The sequence below is a fragment of the Epinephelus lanceolatus genome, chromosome 2 (genome assembly GCF_041903045.1).
Source record: "Epinephelus lanceolatus isolate andai-2023 chromosome 2, ASM4190304v1, whole genome shotgun sequence".
NCBI lineage: Eukaryota > Metazoa > Chordata > Actinopteri > Perciformes > Serranidae > Epinephelus > Epinephelus lanceolatus.
In genome coordinates, this window is record NC_135735.1 from 45,486,616 (window position 1) to 45,509,665 (window position 23,050).

At 39.7% G+C, this 23,050-nt stretch overlaps 1 protein-coding gene across 2 annotated transcripts; it reads right to left on the minus strand.

The window, feature by feature from the left end:
• Positions 1-5,662: 5,662 nt before the first annotated feature.
• On the minus strand, positions 5,663-20,588 carry LOC117271422 (uncharacterized). 2 transcript variants are annotated; one of them, XM_078161995.1, is made up of 11 exons: positions 20,409-20,588; positions 19,679-19,795; positions 16,379-16,445; positions 12,856-12,982; positions 10,667-10,727; positions 10,484-10,553; positions 10,295-10,372; positions 9,882-9,920; positions 9,366-9,428; positions 9,108-9,182; positions 5,663-8,623 (listed from the first exon to the last, which is right to left on the minus strand). In XM_078161995.1, exons 4-11 carry the CDS (start codon positions 12,975-12,977, stop codon positions 8,352-8,354), a joined length of 780 nt encoding a protein of 259 aa, XP_078018121.1. In that variant the 5' UTR covers positions 12,978-12,982; positions 16,379-16,445; positions 19,679-19,795; positions 20,409-20,588; the 3' UTR covers positions 5,663-8,351. The 2 variants fall into 2 exon arrangements, with proteins under 2 accessions (XP_078018121.1, XP_033505491.1); XM_033649600.2 differs by lacking the exons at positions 9,882-9,920; positions 20,409-20,588 and having other exon boundaries at positions 19,679-20,144.
• Between the last annotated feature and the right edge of the window lie 2,462 nt (positions 20,589-23,050).

The window sequence follows — 23,050 nt, forward strand, 5'->3', positions numbered from 1 at the left end:
TTGATGGAGTACCAACTACACACACATTCACCAGATCCTACTGGTGAAAAGGGACCAAAGATGAGCTGTGTGAGAGAGAGCTTTACTGTAAAACAGGAAATCTTTTCTCATGAGCACGTTCACTTTTTCATTTTCCCATTAGAAGAGGGTACAGAGAAGCTTTTCTTGGTTTGCTGCCATAGTAAGTTTTCTTGTTATGATGCAGAAATATAAGAATATATTTTATGGAGACAGCAGGACCTCAGACAAAGTTGTTATCAGAAGTGCTGCTGCAGTTTATCATCCAGCTGATGCTGTTATTTAATCCTGATTAGTGAATAATGAGGCTGAGTGTGAATCTACACACTGAGCAGCTGTGACAGGATTAACTGCTGTTTGTCCATATGGAGACACTCTCTGGTTTATACTGGGACCAGTTAGAGTAAATAATAGTAATTGGTAATTAAATAAGTAAATAGTAATTAAAGTTATCAGAGTAAAGTGCCTCATTTTTTTTACTTACATTCCAGCAATGGTTATATTTAAATTTTCTGTCCATAAAGTTTACAAGTAAAGAAAAGTAATAGTTTAAAGTCCATCATGTCTGAGTGTGGTCCATTTCAAAGGCTCTGAGAAATGTAATGTTCTTTTTGGCAGAATTTGGCTGGAGCCTATCCCAGCAGACACTGGCTGAGGGGTGGGGTACACCTTGGACAGGTCACCAGACTATCGCAGGGCTGACCCATAGAGACAGACAACCATTCACGCTCACATTCACACCCAGGGGTTATTTAGAGTTACAGATGACCTAACCTGCATGTCTTTGAGCTGTGGACTGACACAAGGAGAACATGCAAACTTCACACACCGGCCAGCAGGTTCAAACCTGGAACTCTCTTGCTGTGCTAACCACAGAACAGCTGATAAGAGATTTCACTGCTGTTATTGCATCATATTTTATTTAGTTGAATATGACATGTTTGTTCATGAACTCCTTGTCAGCAAACAACAAAACACCTGAGACAGAGACATGTTTATTCTAATACATTAAATTAGACGTCATATGAATTTTATTAAATGCAGCTGCTTCCATACAGTATTCAAATACTCAGATGGAAATGCTCACTTCAACACTTCATACTCATAGTACACAGTTTTAACTACCCAATAAGTGTCACAGTTTTTACAGTTATTATACAAGAGATCAGTTGCACTGTAGCAGGAAATGATGCAATACATGTGCTTTTCAGGCAAACAGTGACTTTGGACAGTTGCTGCCAGTTGAACTTCAAAAAGAGAAAAACAAATGTTTTTATATTTACACTCTGGTTTTGTGTTTGGAGTTGTTTCACCAGCACCCAAAATATATTCACTGTACTAGATAATGCATTTTACAAAGGCATCCATCAACATATTTAAACATACATAATGAGTGTTTTGAGAATTCTGTCACTACACTGGAAAAGACCCAGACATAGTGTGTAGTCTGGAAGTGAGACACAGATTGTGTGTCTCCATGTCTTTGTGTTTTAGCCTCATTAACTCAGTGATCACATCACCCATGATGCATTTCAGTGCTCAGCCCTGTTATCAGCTGATCATGACATCACCTCAACAGGTCTGACTGTCTGCGCCACTGAACTCTGTGTGGACTCACTGATTAGGTCACAAGCTGAGTCTCTGCTGGATCACACCACACTGTAAAAATACTCTGCAACAGCATACTGTGGGGTGGCAACAGTAGTTTATAACCAAGAACTAGTAGCTTTATAATCAATACATTTATGAAAAGTACTAATGTATAAAAATGTCCCCTGTGACTGTTACATATTATATATGTTATCATTAGATTATTATGACTCATGCATTAATGCAAAAGCAGGATTTTACAATGAATCTGCAGATTATATTATGCATTAATTAGTCGATTGTTTGGTTTGTAGTCCAAATAGTGAGGAATGGCATCACAGTGATCCAGAGCCCAAACTGACACCTACACCCACCAACCTTGTCCAACCAACAAAATGATACACTGTTGCATTTTAGTTTTGGTTTGGTTCCTGTTCACACTGACTTTTTTGCAAAGACAAACCAAGACAAGTAAACATGAAGTTCTACCGACTGACAGGTAACGTGTCGATTGGACAGTTTTGGTGATTGTCATCCTGCATCATCAGGGCCCACCTGGTGAAATCAGAGTCTGGTGACTGACAGAAGTTTCTGCAGCAGCACTTTAACGCTTCCAGAGTGTTTATATTTATGTTCTTTGGTTTCACAAAGAGCTCATAGACAAATAATCTTACTATATAATGAAGAACACCCTGTCTGCGGGTGTGTCTGTGGGTGTGTCTGTGTCTGTGTGTCTGTTCCACGTTTTCTCCTCACTGACTTAGTCAATCCATGTGAAATTTGGCACAGTGGTAGAGGGCCATGGGAGAATGCGAATGAAGCAATATTACATCAATTGGCCAAAGGGGGGCGCTATAGCAACCGATTGAAATCACACACTTTGAATGGGCATATCTCATGCCCCGTATGTCGTAGAGACATGAAACTTTGCACAGAGATGCCTCTCCTCACGAGGAACACATGTGCCTCAAGAACCCTTAACTTCCAGTGATACAGATTTTCCGCCATTTTTAATTTTTTGAAAAACACTTCAAATCGATCTCTTCCTAGGAAGTTTGACCGATCTGCATGAAACTCGGTGAACATAATCTAGGGACCAATATCTAAAGTTCCCTCTTGGCAAAAGTTGGAAAACTTACTAAAACTGAGCTTCTATAAGGCAATGAATATTGTGGAGGGCGCGGCTCATCACATAAAGGTGTATAACATCTCAAGGGTTTCACCGATCACCACGCAACTTTGTAGGCATATGACCACACATAATCTGAGGGGACCCCTCCATTATTGACCCCGTCAAACAAAATGGGGGCGCTAGAGAGCTAATTTCTTATCTAGGCCGAACCGCCATATTGATTTTTACTAAACTTGGTAGATATGTAGAACAGGACGCCTCAAGGTGACTGGAGAAATTTAACTCTAACTGGCAACCAGGTGGCGCTATAACAACAGAAAAATGCTTAAAAATAGCTAAAATGTGACCGATCGCTGTGGCTCCCCCTGTGGCTGAATGTTTGGTTTTTTTTCTTATAATTTTTGGTATGACTAAGTCATGGTATGGTATGCTGCTGCAACAAGGGCTAGCCGCACCTTTCCCATGTGAACTACCAGTGCGCCCCACTTTTAAGTCAATACAACATATAAACACTTTAAATATCTGCCTTTCAACGTGCTACCTCAACTACTAATGTACAGTTTAAGTCCACTAACTATCCCACTATTGACAATGGTTCTACTGTACTTTCAATAAAGCAATCGCACTATCAAATCCACGAAAACTCTGTCTGAATACATTGCTCTTCTTCATGGGTTCAGTTGACTATTTAATCTGCAATTTCCTATGACCTGTATCCCAAACACACACCATGTGAAACTGTACGTGGGCAACTGTGCACTCAATGGGTATGGACTAGTAATAATAATTTTAAGCATTATTAGTAGGCTATTATTAGACCGCAAATCAATAACATGTTATGAATAATAACCAACACAGAGGCACGATGAAAAGAAGGCGTCTTGTACAGTAATGATTTGGGGCTTAATACTGTGGGATCACTGTCACACACTTTTTAATAGACTTCATGAACAAGTACACATAGCTGAATACAATGATGGCAGTTTTAATAGCTTTATAATGTATAGTTGTATATTTTGTATATAGTGTATATTCTGTATATTCCACTTCTTGCCTAAATTTGAGTACTTATGTCAATTCTGGTACACTGAGAGCAAGTCTACCGGAGTCAAATTTCTTGTATGTACACACATACTTGGCTGATTCTGATTCCATGGTTACATGTATGCATTAGCATAAATCAGTTGTGTGATATGGCTTTTATCAGGATCAGTTATGAGATCATGGACAGATTTCATGATCAGCAGATGGATTTATTATTGGTTTAGCTGTTAGCTCAAGCCAAAGTGATCATTCCCTGTTGCACTTGTTTACACAACGACTTTGCAGAGGCAAATCAAATCAAGGCTTTAATCTTGAAGCAACTTCAAATGATGCTTTGTTTTCGTCATGTAAGTTAGCGATGGTAGCTAAGGTTGCAGTGGATCAGTTTTTCATGAAGGAATAGAAAAGCCAACCTGTTCTTATCAAACTCGTCACAAATAACCACTTGGTCAGAGCCGTTCATGTTTACATGACGTGCTGGATATCCTCCTGCTCCTGTTTGTTGTTGACATTCTGGGGCAGCATGTCAATTTACGCCTGTTATATGCGTTGTGACTTTTCAAAATACACGTCCTTTCTCAAAGGATTGTACAGTTTCTGCTCATTAGATACAGTATTTTCAAAATAAACCTGCAACGTTGATAAAACAGCTTGTATTTACGTTTATTTCCTTGTGCAACAAAAGGTGAGGTTTAGAAAAAAAACATCATGATTTGGCTCCACATTCACACCGCAAGCAAACAGCAGGCTCCCAGGTGAAAGTCCAAGGTTTGCTGGAACCACCCACTACCTCTCCCAGCCGCCCTAAAAGGACTTTCCAGCTCCTTATATTATGTCGTTACCAGCAGCGCTTCAAACTGAAGCCGCTCAGCGACAAATCATAGTACTGTGACAGGTGGCGTCCATTTCACAGTCCGGCTTGATAATTAACTGACGCCGCCCATCACTGACATGACAGGGGCTGTCCGGCCAACCAGCAGCATATTATAACACTGTGAAAGGTGCGTCCATGTTACTAACTCACCCCACCTGGCGGCATATCATACCACTGTGAAAGGCGGGTTTTGGCTTCGGTGTCTGACGTCGAAGTCACTGACAAAGCAGTGGTATTTGATGAGTGTGGAATGAGAACAGGCTGAAAAAGCAGCAACAGCAACACAGATTGTGATCAATTTGATTGCTCATGCTCATGGTTTGACACTGTTGCCTGAGATCTGCTGCTTTTTTATAGTTTATATTTCAGATTTCTTTGTTCCACTTGTAAAGGTGTGTCTTCTTTCCCTGTTTTTTGGGAAGAGATGAGTGTCTTTCACTTCATGCTGTGCTTTAGCTTTCACACAATATAAAAACAGTCATGATAGTTTTGTTTAAAGGAGCCCACAGAGGTGTCCAAATGTTAAATATACAGACAGTATCGTGTCCTTGTGGGATCGTCTTTTTTCTTTCTGAACTGTTGATCTTGGCTCATATTTTGACATGAAAAGTGATCTTTGCTCCAAGAAGGTTGGTGGCAACTGCTTTAGACAACATGTTGATATCTTTGTGTCAACGGTTTATGTTTGTCTCATTCCTGTTTCAACATGAGGTGGAGGTGTGGCAGACCTTGGCTGACTTCCACCCTAAACTGGAGATACCTTTCTTACTAAAAGCTGTGTGTCTTACCCGCTGTCATCTGCTAGAACGTGCACATTCAGTGAATGCTCAGCTCTCTGAGTCAGCTGAGTGAAGCGGTGAACGTGCCTGTTGACAAGTTTTCCAGCGCACGTACACACACACACACACACACACACACACACAGAGGGCACTGTTGGTTACATTTGGACGTCATCGACTCATGACACAGCAACATCATCTGAATTCACTGACTGACTCATCATAGATTTCTAAATGTTGTAACTTTATTCCAAACTTGCTTCCACTGATCAGAAACCTGGTGATACACTCTCACATGAAATGATGAAATAATGTCCAGTAATACTGCAAGATTGCTCTCTCTTTTTAAACTGCATAGCTTTATTATAGAAAAATATACATCATATCTGCACTTTCAGCAGTCAGGGGTCATTACAATAATTTACCATGCCACATTAAAATCAAATCTCAACACAAAAAGCAAAGTCAAGACGTGTAAAGCCTGAAAAAAGTCCTTTCCACACATACAACGTAAGAACATGTAATAACATGTGTTGTTTTTCTTTTTATTTCTTTGATTGATTTGTTCTAAATCTTCAGTAAGTTCCAACTAATGTCACTAATGCCAAATCACTGGATAAGCTCATCCCGTTATGTTTAATAATTAACTTGGATAGCATTTTTAGAAGCACAAATGTAAGTTATATGTTTCTGTGTTTTGTCCTTTATTTTAAGTTTGATTGTTTGTCGGTGCGTTCACACCGTTGGCAAAGCAAACATTTTGTACTGCATGTTAATGACATGAAATGAGTTAAAAATTTTCAACTTGTACAAGAAATTCACATGACGCTGTGTTGCAAAAGCCTATCAGTGTTGAGATCTGGCTGAGATCCTCCTGATTTCACTGAGAATTAGAAATGGTGGAATAACTTATTGTTGCCCTCTGTGTGACACCCAAAGCTCTTCGACTCAACATCAGTACGGAGACAGAACAAAAAAGGAGAGGGCTCAGAAAAAAGTGAGTGAAGCCATAGGACTATATTGTAAGCTGTGAAAATATGCATCTGATACCTGTTAAGCTACAGTTGCATGCAAACGTTTGGGCACCCTTTGTCAAAAATTAATTTAAGGTGTTAATTATTACAGTTAATTATGTAGCAGATGAACTGATCTCCAAAAGACATGAAGTTAAAGATGAAACAAGTATTTCAACATTCTAAGCAAGATTGGTGTATTATTTTTGTTTTGTACAATTTTAGAGCAAAAAAAGAAAAGGAGCACCATGCAAAAGGTTGGGCACATTTGAGCTCTCAGGAAACTTACCAGGGTCTCAGACCTTAATCAGCTTGTTAGGGCTCTTTCTTCTTTACAAACATCATTAGGAAAGAACAGATGATGCAGATTTCATGGCTTTATAATACTCTGACTCCTGAAACCTTGTCCCAACAATCAGCAGCCATGAGCTCCTCTAAACAGCTGTCTAGCACTCTGGAAACTAAAATAACTGATGCCCATAAAACAGGAGAAGGCTATAAGAAGATAGCAAGGTGTTTTCAGGTAGCTGTCTCCTCAGTTCATAACGTAATTAACAAATGGCAGTTAACAGGAACTGTGGAGGTCAAGTTGAGGTCTGGAAGACCAAGAAGACTTTCAGAGAGAGCTGCTCATATCAAATCAAAACCCCCATTTGACTGCAAAAGACCTGAAGGAAGATTTAGCAGACTCTGGAGTGGTGGTGCACTGTTCTACTGTGCAGATACACCTGTACAAATCCGACCTTCATGGAAGAGTCATCAGAAGAAAACCTTTCCTGTGTCCTCACCACAAAATTCAGCATTGGAAGTTTGCAAAGGAACATCTAAACAAGCCTGATAATTTTTTAGAAACACGTCATGTGGACTGATGAAGTTAAATAGACCTTTTTGGACCTTTTTGAGCAAAGGTATGTTTGGAGAAAAAAGGGTGCAGAATTTCATGTAAAGAACACCTGTCTAACTGTTAAACACGGAGGTGGATCTATCAGGCTTTGGACTTGTGTTGCAGCCAGTGGCACAGGGAACATTTCACAGGTAGAGGGAAGAAAGGAGTCAATTATAATACAGCAAACTCTGAAAGCAAACATCACACCATCTGTATAAAAGCTGAAGATGAAGAGAGGATGGCTTTAACAACAGGACAATGATCCTAAACACACCTCTAATCCACAATGGACTACCTCAAGAGGAGCAAGCTGAAGGTTTTGCCATGGCCCTCACAGTCCCCTGACCTAAACATCATTAAAATACTGAAGAAATGTGTCATCTTCAACTTCATGCCTTTTGGAAATCAGTTCGTCTTCTCCTGACTTAACTACTCACAGTAAACAAAATTTTGACCAGGGGTGCCCAAACTTTTGCATGCCACTGTTTTTGTTGAGCTGCTTCTTAGCAGAATGCTCTGAGTAATTTTAGTTGGTCTATTGTGACAGGTAACATGGGAGGAGTTAAGTAGTAATGTGCTGCTCTGGACAAGATGAAAAAATAATAGAGTGTTGTCGTTTTGGTTCTTGGTGCTTCAGATTGCGGGGCTTCCGTGTTTACCGTATTGACATGACTTTATTCCAGCCATCAGTTTTACTTTACTTTAGCTGGTAGCTGCCTTCCCCAGTTAGGTTAGCACAGCTGTTAGCACAGCTCTTCAGGGCAAATATTCACCAGTGGCACTACAGTGCCTGTATTCCCACGAGCAACACAAGGCAAAAATTTCCATTGTGTTTTGTGGAAACACACCATTATCCTTCTTTCTTCATCCTTTGTTGTCTTTTATCTTTTTGTATCCTACCTCTATTTCTCGTCCTCGTTCACTTAGATTTCATCCTTTATCATTTGTTCCTAGTCTTTCATTTTTTGTCCTTTAGCTGCCGTCTTTCAGTCTTTGTCCTTTCACACTTCACACATCATCCCTCCAGAGACTTCCTATCAGGCAGTGGAGGTAAAGACTCCTCCTCCTCCTCCACCTGCACCTCCTCATGTGTATAAACAGGGGGTGCGGTCGGTGTCGCCTTTTTGCTAACTTGTGCATACACTGATTTCCTGTCGATCAAATCCCCCGCCACTGCAGAGGGAGCGCTGTGCTCCTCCTCTTGCTCCTGATTGGTTGGTAATGATGACTGGTCAGCATCACCTCCGCTGCTGCTCCGCCCTTCACCAATGGTGTGGTAGATATGATCTGTAATAGTGAAACGTTTTACTAATTATTATTCCTTTAAAATTAATTTGTATTTCTCTCTTCATTTCTGTCTGTTTGTCCTACTCATCTCTCCTGACTGTCTTCCCCTCCTGTCTTTTATTTCATCTCTTTTTCAATGTTGACTCTCAGTCAGCCTCTCTAGTTTTACCTTACAGCCCCCAAACTTTCTGCAACTTCCAATTAACTTTTCATGTATTATACCAATACTGATAAATCATTTGGCCCATATAGTGTCAGAAAATAGTGAAAGATCCCTTTATTATTTCCCTGAGTGAAAAACAAAAACAAAACAATTGTCACATAAGAGAAGAGGTAGAAAAGCAGCAAAATGTCACATTAGAGAAGCTGGAACCAGAAAATCTTTGGTATTTTTGCTCGAAAATTATTTTTCTGTTGATTAACTAATAAATTCATGTACTCGTTCTTGTTCTAGTTGTTATGTCACAAAAACAGAGATCCAGACCCTGGTTAGGTGGCTCCCTCAGGTGGCTCCTCCACGGAGTGAACGTGACAGAGGTTTCCTCTTCAGGATTTGACTCTGAATACACCCACACACACACACACACACACACACACAGAAAGCAGTGGGAATTGAGCATCATGGGAGATGTAGTAACAAAGATTCCTATATTCTTTAGTGCTGTCAGTCAAGAATAATAAAACCAAAATGTTAAGCTATCTTTTTACTGATCAAAGGGATCAAAAACAAATAGCAAAGTACCTCCTGCAGTGTCAGAAACACTTTCTGTCTTTATCACTGCTGCACTGCCATTGGTCTGAGCATCTGAGGACACACACACGCATCCACAGCCACAGAGCAAACAAACAAGCAAAAATTTCAGCAGTTAATGGAGCAAAAACTGAGTTGAAACTGGCATTTTATTTATCTCCAGGGAAGAAATAATGCGTAACAGAGGCAGAAAGAAAGAAACCGATCAGACATACATACATACAAGAATAATAACAAAGCAAAGGGAAAAAAGAAAGGAGACCTGCATCATACATTAAAGCTGTGTACTGGTAAAAAATAAGCAAAGGACATTAAAAAACAACAACAACTTTGCATTTATAAGTTTTAAGTAATTTCATATTCTTTAAAACACAGAGGTTTAAACACGGTGGACACAGAAGAGACAGAATGGACATGGTAAAAACTCTCTAAAAGACACTGAGGTATTTGATGTCGGCATGGATAGATTACTGAACAGGCCTAACACTCAAATTAACACATACTAACCAGAAAGTCCCAAAATGACCACAGAGGGATGCAAAGGAACTGCAAAGACACAAAATAACTACAAAATGAGTGAAACAACCACAAAATGACAGCAAAGAGACACAAAACAACTACAAGGACACACAGGATGACCCAAAGAGACACAAAACGATAACAGAGACACAAAACGACTATAAAGAGACACAACACAACTAAAAGGAGACACAAAAAGACCTCAAAGAGACACAAAGCAACTACAAAGAGACACAACAACATCAACAAGAGGGAAACTCAGCACAGAATCTGTGTGTCTTGTTTCATGTAGGAGAGGTGTTGGGGCCCACTGCATATATGTGCCCAGGGGCCCACTGTCTCATAATCCGCCCATGCATGTCCTCTGTGTGTTTTATCGTTTACTGATCAGCCAGACTGACCTTGGTGGTTCTGTGGCGCCCCCAGGTGGCTCCTCCAAGGAGTGAAGGAGACTGTGTTTTCTTGACCAGGATTAAAATCTGAAAACACATACAGACACACACACACACACACACACACACACAAGGGAAAGATGATTAAGAGACAGAAATTATAGGTGAAATAGGTTCACTGTTCAGAAGTTAACTCACCTTTTTCATCATTTTGTATCTCATTGATCATCGGATTCTCTCTCGCCACCATGGCCTCTTCCAGCTTAACCTGTCAATCAACACAACATTAAAGGTGTATTCTTTACTCTCAGATAATATAGGATACTGTTAAAATGAACAAATGAAAAACTCAGGAAAGTTCAAAAGTCAGAGGTGTCTTACCACTCTGATAAGAGTTGAAGGATTTTTGTCGGCCTCAGACTCTCGCAGCTCAAAAGAACGTCTACAAAACAAAAAGAGACAAATCAGGTCAACATTATTTATAAAACCTAAACAACTACACACAGTCCTGTAACCAGAGGAAACATCTTGGATGGGCCCTTATTGTCAATTTTATTCTAATTTTATTTCACACCACAGCATTAAACTTAATTACACTTTTATAATGTCTTGACAACATTGTAAATAATTAGATAATACCATTTAACAGTTTGTCAAGACCCTTGGTTGTATATACATGAGCCCAACAACACAACAGCAACTGAACAAGACAAGTTCCAGTTTAACATACCCCTTACTGTACAGGCTAATTGACCAATAGTTTACACACCATATTTATATCACACCCCCTGCTGTTTAGTCTGTATAATCTCTAAACTCTGCACATGAAGCTGTTTGCACTATTGGTAAATGTTTAACTGCATGTCAGTACTTGTACTCTGCAATAACAATAAAGTTAAATGGGGTTGTCCACTAATCGGAAGATTCAATCCCCAGCTCCTCCAGTCTGCATGTCGAAGTATCCTTGAGCAAGATACTGAGCCCCAAATTGCTCCCGATGATGCTTCCATTGGTGTGTGAGTGTGTTAAAAAAAACTGAGTAGCAGGTGGCACCTTGTACGGTACCCTTGGCCACCAGTGTATGAATGTGTGTGAATGGGTGAATGTGACTCATGGTGTAAAAAGCCCTTTGAGTGGTCGGGAGACCAGAAAGGCACTATACAAGTGCAGATCCATTTACCATGTGCAAATGTCAAATCAAATGAACCTTTGGAATATCTGATGATCCTCCCCCATCTGAACAAACTCTTGTTGTTTGTTCAAACACAGTTGCATATTCACATTTTGCATCTAACGTAATATAAGCTTATAAAATCTGAGTCCTAGCTGTAGTTTGAACCATCACACAGCAGGTACAAGACACTAGAAACTAGTGCAATATGGACAAACATATAATACCTTTTTTACTGTGGCTTCACTGGCTTTGCACCAGCACATACTGTTTTCAGGAAATAGCCACAGCCTTGCACTCTAACACTGTGATGTCAGTGTCAGAGCGCAAGGCTGCTCCCCTGCTCCCAACGTTTAAACACGTGATGTAACATATAACACTGGAGCGGCAGCGCTTGTTTCAATATTCCCAGTGGTAATGTTAACGGCTGGATCACAGTGCGCTTCAAAACTACAAAAATCTGGATTGATGACATCTGAAACAGGTTACTGCTTTGTTTTGTCAGTGGTCTGAAACTCTGTGGGATGTCTTCCTTATTAAGTTAACTGAGACACACACACACACACACACACACACACACACACACACACAGTTTGTGGGTTATAGTAGTGGGGTTAAAGAGAGTTGCAGATTAAACAGTGACAAATTATTCTAATATAAATTCAGATTTATTGTGTTCATCAACAACCACTATGTGTAACAACTGTTGTGTGGATAAAAGCAAAAATAGATAGTTAATAAATGATGACATACATGAAGCATGTGACTTAAAGCTCCAGTTGGTGACTTTTATGAAAATAACTGTATTCATGTGTTCAGCTGTGTGTGCATTTGCTAAAACTGTCACTATGTTCTGAAAGAAGAAGACCATGGTGTGGCAGCAACAACCAGTCAGAGTTGAGGAGTCTCTAATGCAGCTGTCAGTCATGTCATTCACTCTGTGCACTGTACTTAAACTGTCAAACTAGGCAGTGCTGATCAAACATGTATCAAGATTTGGTTACCGCGTTGCCTATCTCTCACCTTGGGAACACATTTTAGTGACTTTTAGCTGTAAAATGAGAAAGCTGTTCTGACTTGTGGGTGGTGCTAGGTACTCCCTGTATCCAACATGGCGACGGGGTCACAAACTCACTCATTTTACAGTGAACAGTCACTAAAATATATTTCTGAAAACATTTGACATTTTAGGAGACTGTAACCTTCCTTAAATTAATGGTGCTGTAAGTAACTCTGGAGAGAAATAGTTGATATTTTTATGTTAGACTTTGAGGTGGTATCAACAATGGAGCTCTATGGCACAGAGGGAGAAGATCTATGACAGACTCTGTATTGTTGGTTTGACTCTGAATGTGTGATTTGTTAACAGAAACAGAAATACAGTACAGGGCCAACTGACTTGTTGCAGTCGCTGCAGAGTGCTGTAAGGAAGATGGAGAGGAGCACGAGAAGGATGAAGAAACCAGCCACTCCTGACGACAGGAACCACGACCCAGCGACCTCTGCTCCAATCGCTGCCATTATCACTGAGAGAGACAGAAATGAAAGAAGAGAGGGAGAGAGGTTTTAAGGTGTGCTGAGAGAACAGGAAGTGAGTCAAGTGATGGTTGACCTCTGTGCTACCTCTGAGTGTATGACAGGAATGTGAGCTAGCCAAATTTACAGATGGTGTGGCAGAATTCCTCAACCGTGAACAAACAACCCAGACCTTATTCAAATCAACACACCCAAGAACTGTACATATTACAATAATTATGAGGAAAGGTTCACATTTTTTGGGTAACTAATTTGTTTGGAATCTTTGTGTTGAGGTCAGGAGTGTAATCTATGGTTGAACACAGGGACATGTCCCCTATGTTTTTTTAAAAAGGCAGCCTTGGACCCTTCCACTTTTTACAGTTCAAAATGAACATTATATTGAAAGAAGAAACAAAAAACATAAGAAAATGCACCTACAAGACCACTTAGCAATGTCCAGACCCCTGAAATTACAGAAGACAGACATAAGGATTTTCTTTTTTCTTTTTAAGAGTCTGACTGATGTCCTCAGACACAATTGATATAAAATTAGCTCATGTTAAATTGCAAATATTCATAGTGACATCATGTTGGAATATCACGTTAACTTTGTAAACATCTTCAAGTTAGCCAGGCACAGAAAATGGCATTGATAAACTGTTCTGTTATCGTATACATGTTATTTCAAATGAGCATGGTCAGTCATCCACTGTGCTCCTTCAGTTACACATTAATGAAAGCACTTTAATTTTTTGGAAATCATCTAATGGGTCTTTGACTCAGCAGAAACAGCTGCCCTTTAGGTGCTAGGCAAGGAGCAGGGTCTGAAGAACAAAACACTGCACATAGGAAAAAAAAATCTCCAGTGTGGTGTTATTCTGCACTTTTTGCCCATAGAGTGAGTAAGTGGCGTAGTCGAGGGTATACACAGGTATACAGGGTATTCCCACTTCTGTTTCTGGCCATTCACACCCACCTATTAGCCAAAAAGCCACTGGAAGGAGAGTATACCCACTTTCTCCTCTGTAACCTACCCACTGACCTAAAGCACCCACCTCATCAACTACAAGTACACCAAGGGATGGGTCATCACTTTATCCAGCTGTATAAAATATTTTGTTAAACCATCCTGTGTCTCAATCTGGATTTTCATTTCAGTCCGGACCAAAGTGGTGGACCAAGAAACATCATCATCAGAGTCCCAAGATAGCGACAGGGTTTAGAATATTCCTTAACAGACACTGGACATGAACAAAGGAATAGCTTGTAACTGCCAGTGTCAGTCAGTCAGTCTGCTGAAATACCTCAACAACTACTGGACTGTGATGAAATGTGATTCATGTTCCCCTCAGGATGAATTGTAATAACTTTGGTGGTCCTTTGACTTTTCATCTTGCACCATCACCAGGCCAACATTTTAATATCTCCAATATTTTGTTTTATGACCATATACCTGCAGAACTAATGACATTCCCATCAGCCTCAGCTGTACTTTGTTATGTTTTTTACATCTCATTAGCAAATGTTAGCATGCTAACAGGCTAAACTTAGGTGATGACCATAGTAAACATACCTGCTAAACATCAGCGTGTTAGCAAGCTGATTTTAGCATTTAGCTCAAAGTAGCCTCACAAACCTATTAGCATAAATAGGCTACTGTACAGGTTTTTATGGTTGTGTGTCCTTTCTCTGTAACTATGAACATAGTTCCTGCTGTGTTTTGCTTTGCAAATTATATATGGAACATTGAACTGTTGTAATAATTTTTAATGGTAATAATGGTCATATTTTCAGCCTGTCCTCTGAAGAAAAAAAACAGACTCCGCTGTTTCAGGACCCCAAAACAACATTTGTCAAGTCGGTCTCACTCTGAAGTTGTCATATACTGGTGCTTGGGCTGTGACCTCTGGCTTCAGACACCAATGAAAAAGCCATCCTTCCACATCTACATGATATGCTGTCGGTCACAGTAGGGCAACAATGTAATTTAAGGGGGCGAAAGTCTGAGTAGGGCAGAAGGGAGGAGTGTTACCTGGGAAGTCAGTGTTCGCTTCCCGTGTGATTGTAAAGCCAAACCCTGTTGTTTTTTTCTAAACCCAACCACGCGTGTACGTTAGTCGACCATAACCATGTTGTTATTAAAGGAAAAAAATGTCAATTTACAGTGTTGTACTGACGTAGTGCATTTATTTTGAAAGAGTCTATGTAAACTGTACACTTCCTGTCAAAACAGAAGTGTACTTCATTTGTCTCTGACCCCTGTGACCATGGGACAGTTAAACAAACTGATGACAATATGTTGTAGAAAATATGTAGCATCTTTCTGCTGTTGAGTCACTCTGCAAATAGCCGGAAAAACTTTTCCAACCACCTGGGCAGCAAATATAAATGTGATTACAAATGAAAACTAACTGTCAAGTTGATAAACAGTGTTTTTAATACTGTAACAACAGTACTGAAACAAAATCGATAGACATTATCAGTGGCAGCATTTCAAAGCAGGAGCATGCACGCACATCCAGACCAACAAAGACAGGTGCTGAACCAAAAGTTAGCAGACATCAGAATAAATAAATCACTCGTCCACTTATTTATTACACCAAGGTGGTGATGTTTTGAGCACAACTGCTCTGTGTAATAAATAAGTGTACATTGGAGCCCTGGAGTGTGACATTATTTATTTTAATATCAGCATTTTAAAGTAGACATTTAAAAAGTAACTTAACAAAATGTAACAAAAAAGTCCTGATGACAGCTGTACACAAACATTGGACAATACATGAAAATGTGCTGCAGGCTGTTTGCTTTCAGCCTCTGTCAACATGCATCAAACTGAAGAGCTTTTAGGCAATGGGGAGGAGGAGGAGGAGGAGGAGGAGGAGGAGGACTGTTTAAACAGTAAACAGCTTTTAATGCTCAAGTCTTATTTACAACACAAAACAACGGAGCAAAACAGCACAACAGTGACACAGTGTTAAAAACTACATTTGCATTTTAGTGTTTTATGGAGACCTAACCCCATCATATAATCATGACTAATGACATGTGGAAGGTCAAAGGTCACAGGCTGCATTCTCCCTCTGTAAGCTATCACCTTTCTTCAGCAACAAATAATTCTCTTGAAAGAAAAGGCTCATGTTTTTCTTACAGCCAAACTTAATTCCAAAATACAAAGTTCACCACTTTTTCCCAGATGCCAAAAAACACAGAAAACTGAGAATGTTAATGGCAGAAGAATGTTTTGGTTTGTAAACACAACCAACTAAACATGAGATCATATTTACTTTCTAATGCCATAAACAGAACAGACAATGTTGTGACATATTTCAAAGACGAGGACACACATGACATGTGATGTCAGTTTTGTTTAAGAAACAACATGGAGTAGTGTTGTAGATGTTTACCTTGCTCTCTCTCAGTTCAGCTCAGCAAGACGTGAATCAGCAGTGCTTTAATGACCCGGACTGACTCCTGTCAAACAAACACAAGAGCATCAGAAGGTGTGTTATACTGTGAGAGATTCCTACGGTTCAAAGGAATCATAGGCCTGTTCATTTATAGAAGTGCTATCTAAAGAAATAAGTCTGGCATTTTGAGAAATAGGCTACCACTCCCATATACATCCATTAGATATGCAGCTTCAGCCAGCAGCTGGTCAGCTTGGCATAATGGCTGTGAACAGGGGGAAACAACTAGCCTGACTCTGTCCCAAAGTAACAAAATAAAACCACCATCAATTAGCTTGGAAAGGTTTCAAAACAAACATAAATAAATAATACAATATAATGTATTTATAGATATGAACTAAATTTGTTTATATTTGAGATAAAATGCATATTTACATTTGCAGATGTTCATTTCAGGAGCCTTCTAAATATCATATATATATTTATATATATATATATACATATATATATATATAAAAGCTCGTAGGACCTTGCATTTAGATTGTTTTGTCAGTCTACTATTGCCAAGGTCTAAAATGTTGAAGAGGAACTATGCTTGTTGTCAATATTCACACATTTTACTCCCGTGGTCTAAGATAGTCCAAAAATATTAGTAAAAATTATCACGTCTCTCCCTAATCCAAGAACGAGAGTGCTAAAACTCAGATTTGTGATGTCATCAAGCACTAAGTCTGGAGCTGCTCCATACAATTAAGTGGGAAGGATGATCTAAATCAGTGGTTCCCGACTGGTGGGTTACAGGTCCATTCTGTATGGACCGCAAGTGACTCGTGCCTGTTTCAAGTTTGAAGTGCACTGAATATCCTGCACAGAGCTTTTAATTAGAAGTGCCGTTTCCTGTTGCAGAGTGAGTGAATAACAGACAGCTACTTAACAGAGACAGCAAACTAGTTTTGATGACATGGCCAAATGCAAGTATGATGCTGAATATGTTAAACTGTGTGGACCTTGAACTAATGACTAAGGAGAAATCTGGACCCCGTGGCTGGACCAGTTGGGAACCATTGATCTAAATGACACTGAGAGCCTGGTTAGATCTGGTATCAACGTGTTTCAGTGATCTAAACACAACTGGACAGCCGAGATACATTGCTGTTCACACCTGTGTCTATTCTGTGTCTCCAGATGACCACCTGTGTTCCAATTTGGTACTGCCCCATACACATTTATTATGTCCACACTTTTGCTAGCTGCTCTGTAGCATGCTTGCTAGTCACATTAGTGGTTGTGTCAGTACAGCTGTACAGCTGAAGTCAGCAGAATTCAACATGTCTATTCCACGGGGCAAAACGAGGGATGTTCATGCAACACTCTGTCCAATTCGACATAAAAGTGGTAAGTTATAGAGCATTGTCACCAAAACAACAACCATGTCCTGTACCAATAACGTCCTTGTCAGGGATGCATTAGGACACATTACTGTTTATAATACGAAAGATATGTGGTCAAATGTGTCCCAGACCACCTTGGCAAGGGGTTTGAGTGATGGAATCACAATGGTAGTTTAGACTGTCTAATTGTGCAACACATTCTCACACCCTGGGACGCCGTGTTAAGGTCAGCCTGATACATGCATTGTCTGTTTTCATATACACCTCTGTTTTCACAGGAAATGTACAGTTTACATACAGTCTCTTTCAAAATAAACACTGTGAATTGACATTTTTTTCCTTCAACAACACACACACACACACGTGGTTGAGTTTAGAACACTGGCCTCCCAGGTGAAAGTTGGTGGTTGTTAACCCCATCCACCACACATCCCTAGTTGGACTGCCACTACCTTAACTTCCGTTGTTGTCCCACGGTGTTTCCTCCTGATGCTGCTGGGTGCCATTAAACAATAACAGCAACCAGCTGCGTATCATGCTAACATGAAAGGACGGCTTTTTTGCTGGAGTCTGACCAAGCACCGGTTTTCGACAATTTCTGTGTGAGACCGGGTTGATTTGTAATCAGATTACCCAAGACACATGTTAACACCATGTCTAAACAGGTTCTGAGAGCACCCAGATGAATGTACTGAGTATATTGGCACTAAAGCTCATTTGGGTACAAAAGAAAAAATTCTGTAGGTCCATAAAATCCCTATTCATTGTCTATGGAGCAGCGCCAGACTTTATACTTGATGACATCACAAGTTGGAGACTTACTGCTCTGGTTTTTTTGCTTTGAAAGATAGTATCTCATGTTCACTAACTGATTGAACTTTCCCAGGCCATGGAGATAATCAGAATCAGAATCAGAATCAGAAATACTTTATTGATCCCCGAGGGGAAATTATTTATGTTACAGGTGCTCCTTGCAAGAGAGGAAAGATACTGTACTGTACTGATAATGTACTGGTATTCATAATTTAGGTGATACTTTCCCCTTTAAAGTGTGCAAGCATTGCTAACATGCTACCATGCTAAATATTACATGTATATGCCAGAATAGCATATTAGCATGCCATGTTAGTGTGTTCAGAATGATGCCAGCTCTAAATTAATAACTTTAATGGCTTTTCAGAAAACGGAGAGGCTTGAAAATGTTTTGAAGTGTCTCTGTCAAAACTCTGGGGGTTTACTTGCAAACAGCTTTTGTGAAATGCTGTGAATTACATGTTGCTGTATTAATAGAGACTGATATGATATTGATATCATCAATATAGGCTCATGCACATTTTATCACATATTAAAAGTCTCAAAATCACATGTGCCATAATGTGAATTCATGTAAAATGCTTTTCATGTTGTTTGTGTTCTTGTGTTATGTCTTATAATTGACATGTGAAATAGCTGTTTTCTACATAGGCCTACAGTATATCAAATATATATCAAATATATCTGTTTATATGTTGTATTATGATATATGTTACAGTTATATTATTGTTTGATAATTGCCATATGCATCAAAGTTGTGCCTTGGACTATAGTCTCATTTGTTTATAATGACTTATCTGTGCTTTTAGTTATTCCTAATGTCTGTGGCATTTCTGATATTCAAAATAAAAAACAGTTGTCTGACAAAAAAAAAATCTCATAAAATAATTCTAAGACAAGTTTTTCACGTTTAACATTTTGACATTGGAATGCTTTCATAGCTACAGACAGCTGGGGTTGGGGCAACTATACTGAGCCTCTGACTGTTAAAGATGTCAGTTTAGATCGAACAGAAATATAAGGAAACATATCCATGTTGACTTGTAAATGATCTAGCTCTGAATGAGTAGAAAAAATAGTGTATAAAGCCTACCTGTGTCCATGGTGCAGACAGCTGTGACTTCAGGTTCACTGTATGTGAGGAGTTGTTCCTGCTACAGGTTTACTCATTGACAGACTGAACAAACACTGAGACGCTCTACTGTTTGAGCTGCTTAAAGACACACACACACACACACACACACACACACTTTACACCGCACCTACAGTATGACTATGATGGACAGCCTACTGAGGAGACTGGAGAGACAACGTCCTCTTTCTTCCCCAGAGGCAATTGAGTAGATGGGTATCAGAACATGTTTAGCCTAGCTTAGCACAAAGACTGGAAGCAGGGAGGAACTGCTAACCTTGCTCCATTAAAGGGGAGAAAGCTGTCAGCCTAGTCACTAATCCACCCTGTAGACAGCTGGGTTTTGTTGATTAGACCTAACTTGATAGCTTTTTTCAAACTTAATTGACCCTTCACTAAGTCCCGGCCATGGAAAGTAGGCTGACCAATCAGAGCGTAGCATTGGCCAGCTCTGACAAGGCCCAACAACAACACCACGGTGGTGCTCCACAGACTACATGCAAGATATTCTTTATTTTCAGGCTGATTTGTTACCTGCAGAGGTCAAAAGTCCCCCATTCCAAAACCCTGAAAAAGTGTAGCATTAGCTGGCTAGCTAGCTAGCTACTGAGGGTATAACATTAGCCTGTGGAATGTAACATTACACATGCTACTTTTGCTTTATTGGTGGTAACAGTGAATAAAGACCTACCCTATTCTACAGAAACCAGTGAAGGGAAGCAGGGAAACTTTGCCAGTAATCATCCAGTTGTGTGTCACTGCAGTGTGTGCAGATGAACACTGTTTGGCCTATCCCAGAGCTCCCCCGCCCATCCTTGGTGGAGGAGCTCTGGCAGCTAGTGTTTTTGCCGCTGAGTCAGTTTGACACCTTGGGCATATCCTTCAAACATAGGCCTACACTGTAGACCCATCTGCCTGTTTCTCTCTGAAATCACTTTTTTCTTTTTTCAAAAAAAGTTGATGATATTTCTTCAGGGAGTGCAGTTATTTCCAGTGTGGGCTCCGTGCTTGCTCTAACAGACCACCACAAAGGGGTGGGGCCTAACAGAGGATCAATTAGCTAAACTAAACCCAAGAACTGGTGACTAGTTAGTTGGCTAACAAGGCTTTTTTTTAAACCTCACATCTTTACTTTACCATATTGAATCTTATATTTTACCTCAGAGCCTGTAAGTGTTAATCACCGACTGTTTTATTGCTGGTAATATTTTCAGTTTTATTAGTTGGTCCAATCTGCACTAACTTTAATGAAAGGTCCCATATAAATACAAAATAATCTGACCACATTCTAACTCAGCTGTGGTTAGAACCCCTCCTTGACCCTTCCTTTAGCGCCACCATCAGGACAAACAACAAAACATCTTTAGCTCTTCTATTCTATTCTATTCTATTGAAAAGACTCTAAGACGTCACCAGGATGTTGTTTGTTGTTGTGAATGTCCCTGTTTGTGGCTTTATTCTTTTCCTCTGCAAACTGAAGGTGTCTTACTAAAGAATTTAGTACCAAACAATTCTCAACACTGCATGAAACTGCTTTGCTATGCACCCTGCCATGGCATGGCATGTTAAACAATAAAATACAGAGGGAGTGTTTATAGTATTTTATGGCAGTTCCTCTGACCACAGACAGCTGGGGCCGATAAGCTTATTAAAGCCCAATTCAAACTGAAACTGGAACATTATCAGCAGCCCCACCCAAACACTGCAACTGTCACTTATTGCTTGACTGGTGAAGCGAGGCCTGCAGAGCTGTGAGAGAGAGATAACAACATTCACTGTGCAATAAAAAAGTAGAATTCCCACCCCATGGTTGTATGTTTCCACGCACCAGTCAAGTTTCTCTTACAGTTTACATCCATGTCTGTTAAAAAATGGATGCTTCACACACAGAAGATCTATACAATCAGCACAGTTTCAAGGTGGACACCCAAGATTAGTGTCACCAATTCAGTATCTGACCAAATGTCTCCCCTTTTACTTCTAAGTTATGACATTGAGTAATGGCCAGAGAAAGTGTTTTATGCAAAATATTATGATGTCACAGTGAAGTTGACCTTTGACCTTTTGGATATAAAATGTTATCACTTCATTATTTTATCCTATTAGACATTTGTGTGAAGTTTTGTCATAATTAGCAGTATAATTCTTGAGTTATGGCAAAAACATGTATTGTGAGGTCACAGTGATCTTGACCTTTGACCACCAAATTTTAATCAGCTTATTCTTTAGTCCAAGGGAACATTTATGACAAAGTTGAAGAATTTCCCTCAAGGTATTTATGAGATATCACGTTCACAAGAACGAGAAAGATAAGGTGACAATGACCTTGATCTTTGACCACCAAAATCTAATCAGTTCATCATTGAATCCAAGTAGATGTTTGGGCCAAAGTTGAAGAAAGTCCTCCAGGGCGCTCTTGAAGTATCGTTTTCATGGCAGGCAAGGTCACAGTAACCTTAATCTTTGACCTATGACCACCAAAATTTAGTCAGGTAATTGTTGAGTCCAAGTGAACATTTGTGCCAAATTTGAAGAAATTCTCTCAAGGTGTTCTTAATAATAAGGGGGCAAGTACTTACGGACATAGGGACAGATAAACAGAAATCATAATGTCTCCGGCCATGGCTATTGCCAGCATAAAAAACATAAAACTTGTTACTCATCACTACAGTGTCTAGTCATGTAAACTGTTTCAGCTGTATGTGAAGGTATTTTGAGATATTTACCTCCGCCCAAGCGAGGTGAATTGAATTTTTGTTGTGTTGTTTGTGCTCAAAGGATTTAAAAGTTACATTTAAAATTTAACAGCAACATGGCTTTCCAAAAACAATGCCCCAGTATCTCATCATTTTAAGAAGTCAGTAAAAATATTATGTCAAATCAATTTAAGATAAAATTAAACTGTAATTTATTAAATTTATGCAAAGAAATTAGTATATTTTTCCTTAGACTGTGACTATCAGTGAAGTCTCTTAACAAAGGGAGGAGGACTTAAATACAGAAAAAGACACACCAGGCAAGCAGGTAGGATAATTTGAAATTTACTCAAGGATAAGGTCAGGATCAGGCTTACAGGTTTGCAACAGGATGGCAGTTTGAACAAACACATCTTAGAAGGGCACAACAGGTGAGCAGGGCAGGAACAGGCTGAAGATTGAAAAGATAGGAAGTTCAGATTCAGATGGCTACAAAGAAAAGGTATAAGCAACATCGGCAATCTATCCAGAATAAGGAGGAGATGGGCTGGTATTACTGTAACTGTGAGGCATCATAGGGGAATGAGGGGCAGATGGATGAGAGTCAGGTGACTGGGACAGATGGAAAAGTCTGAGG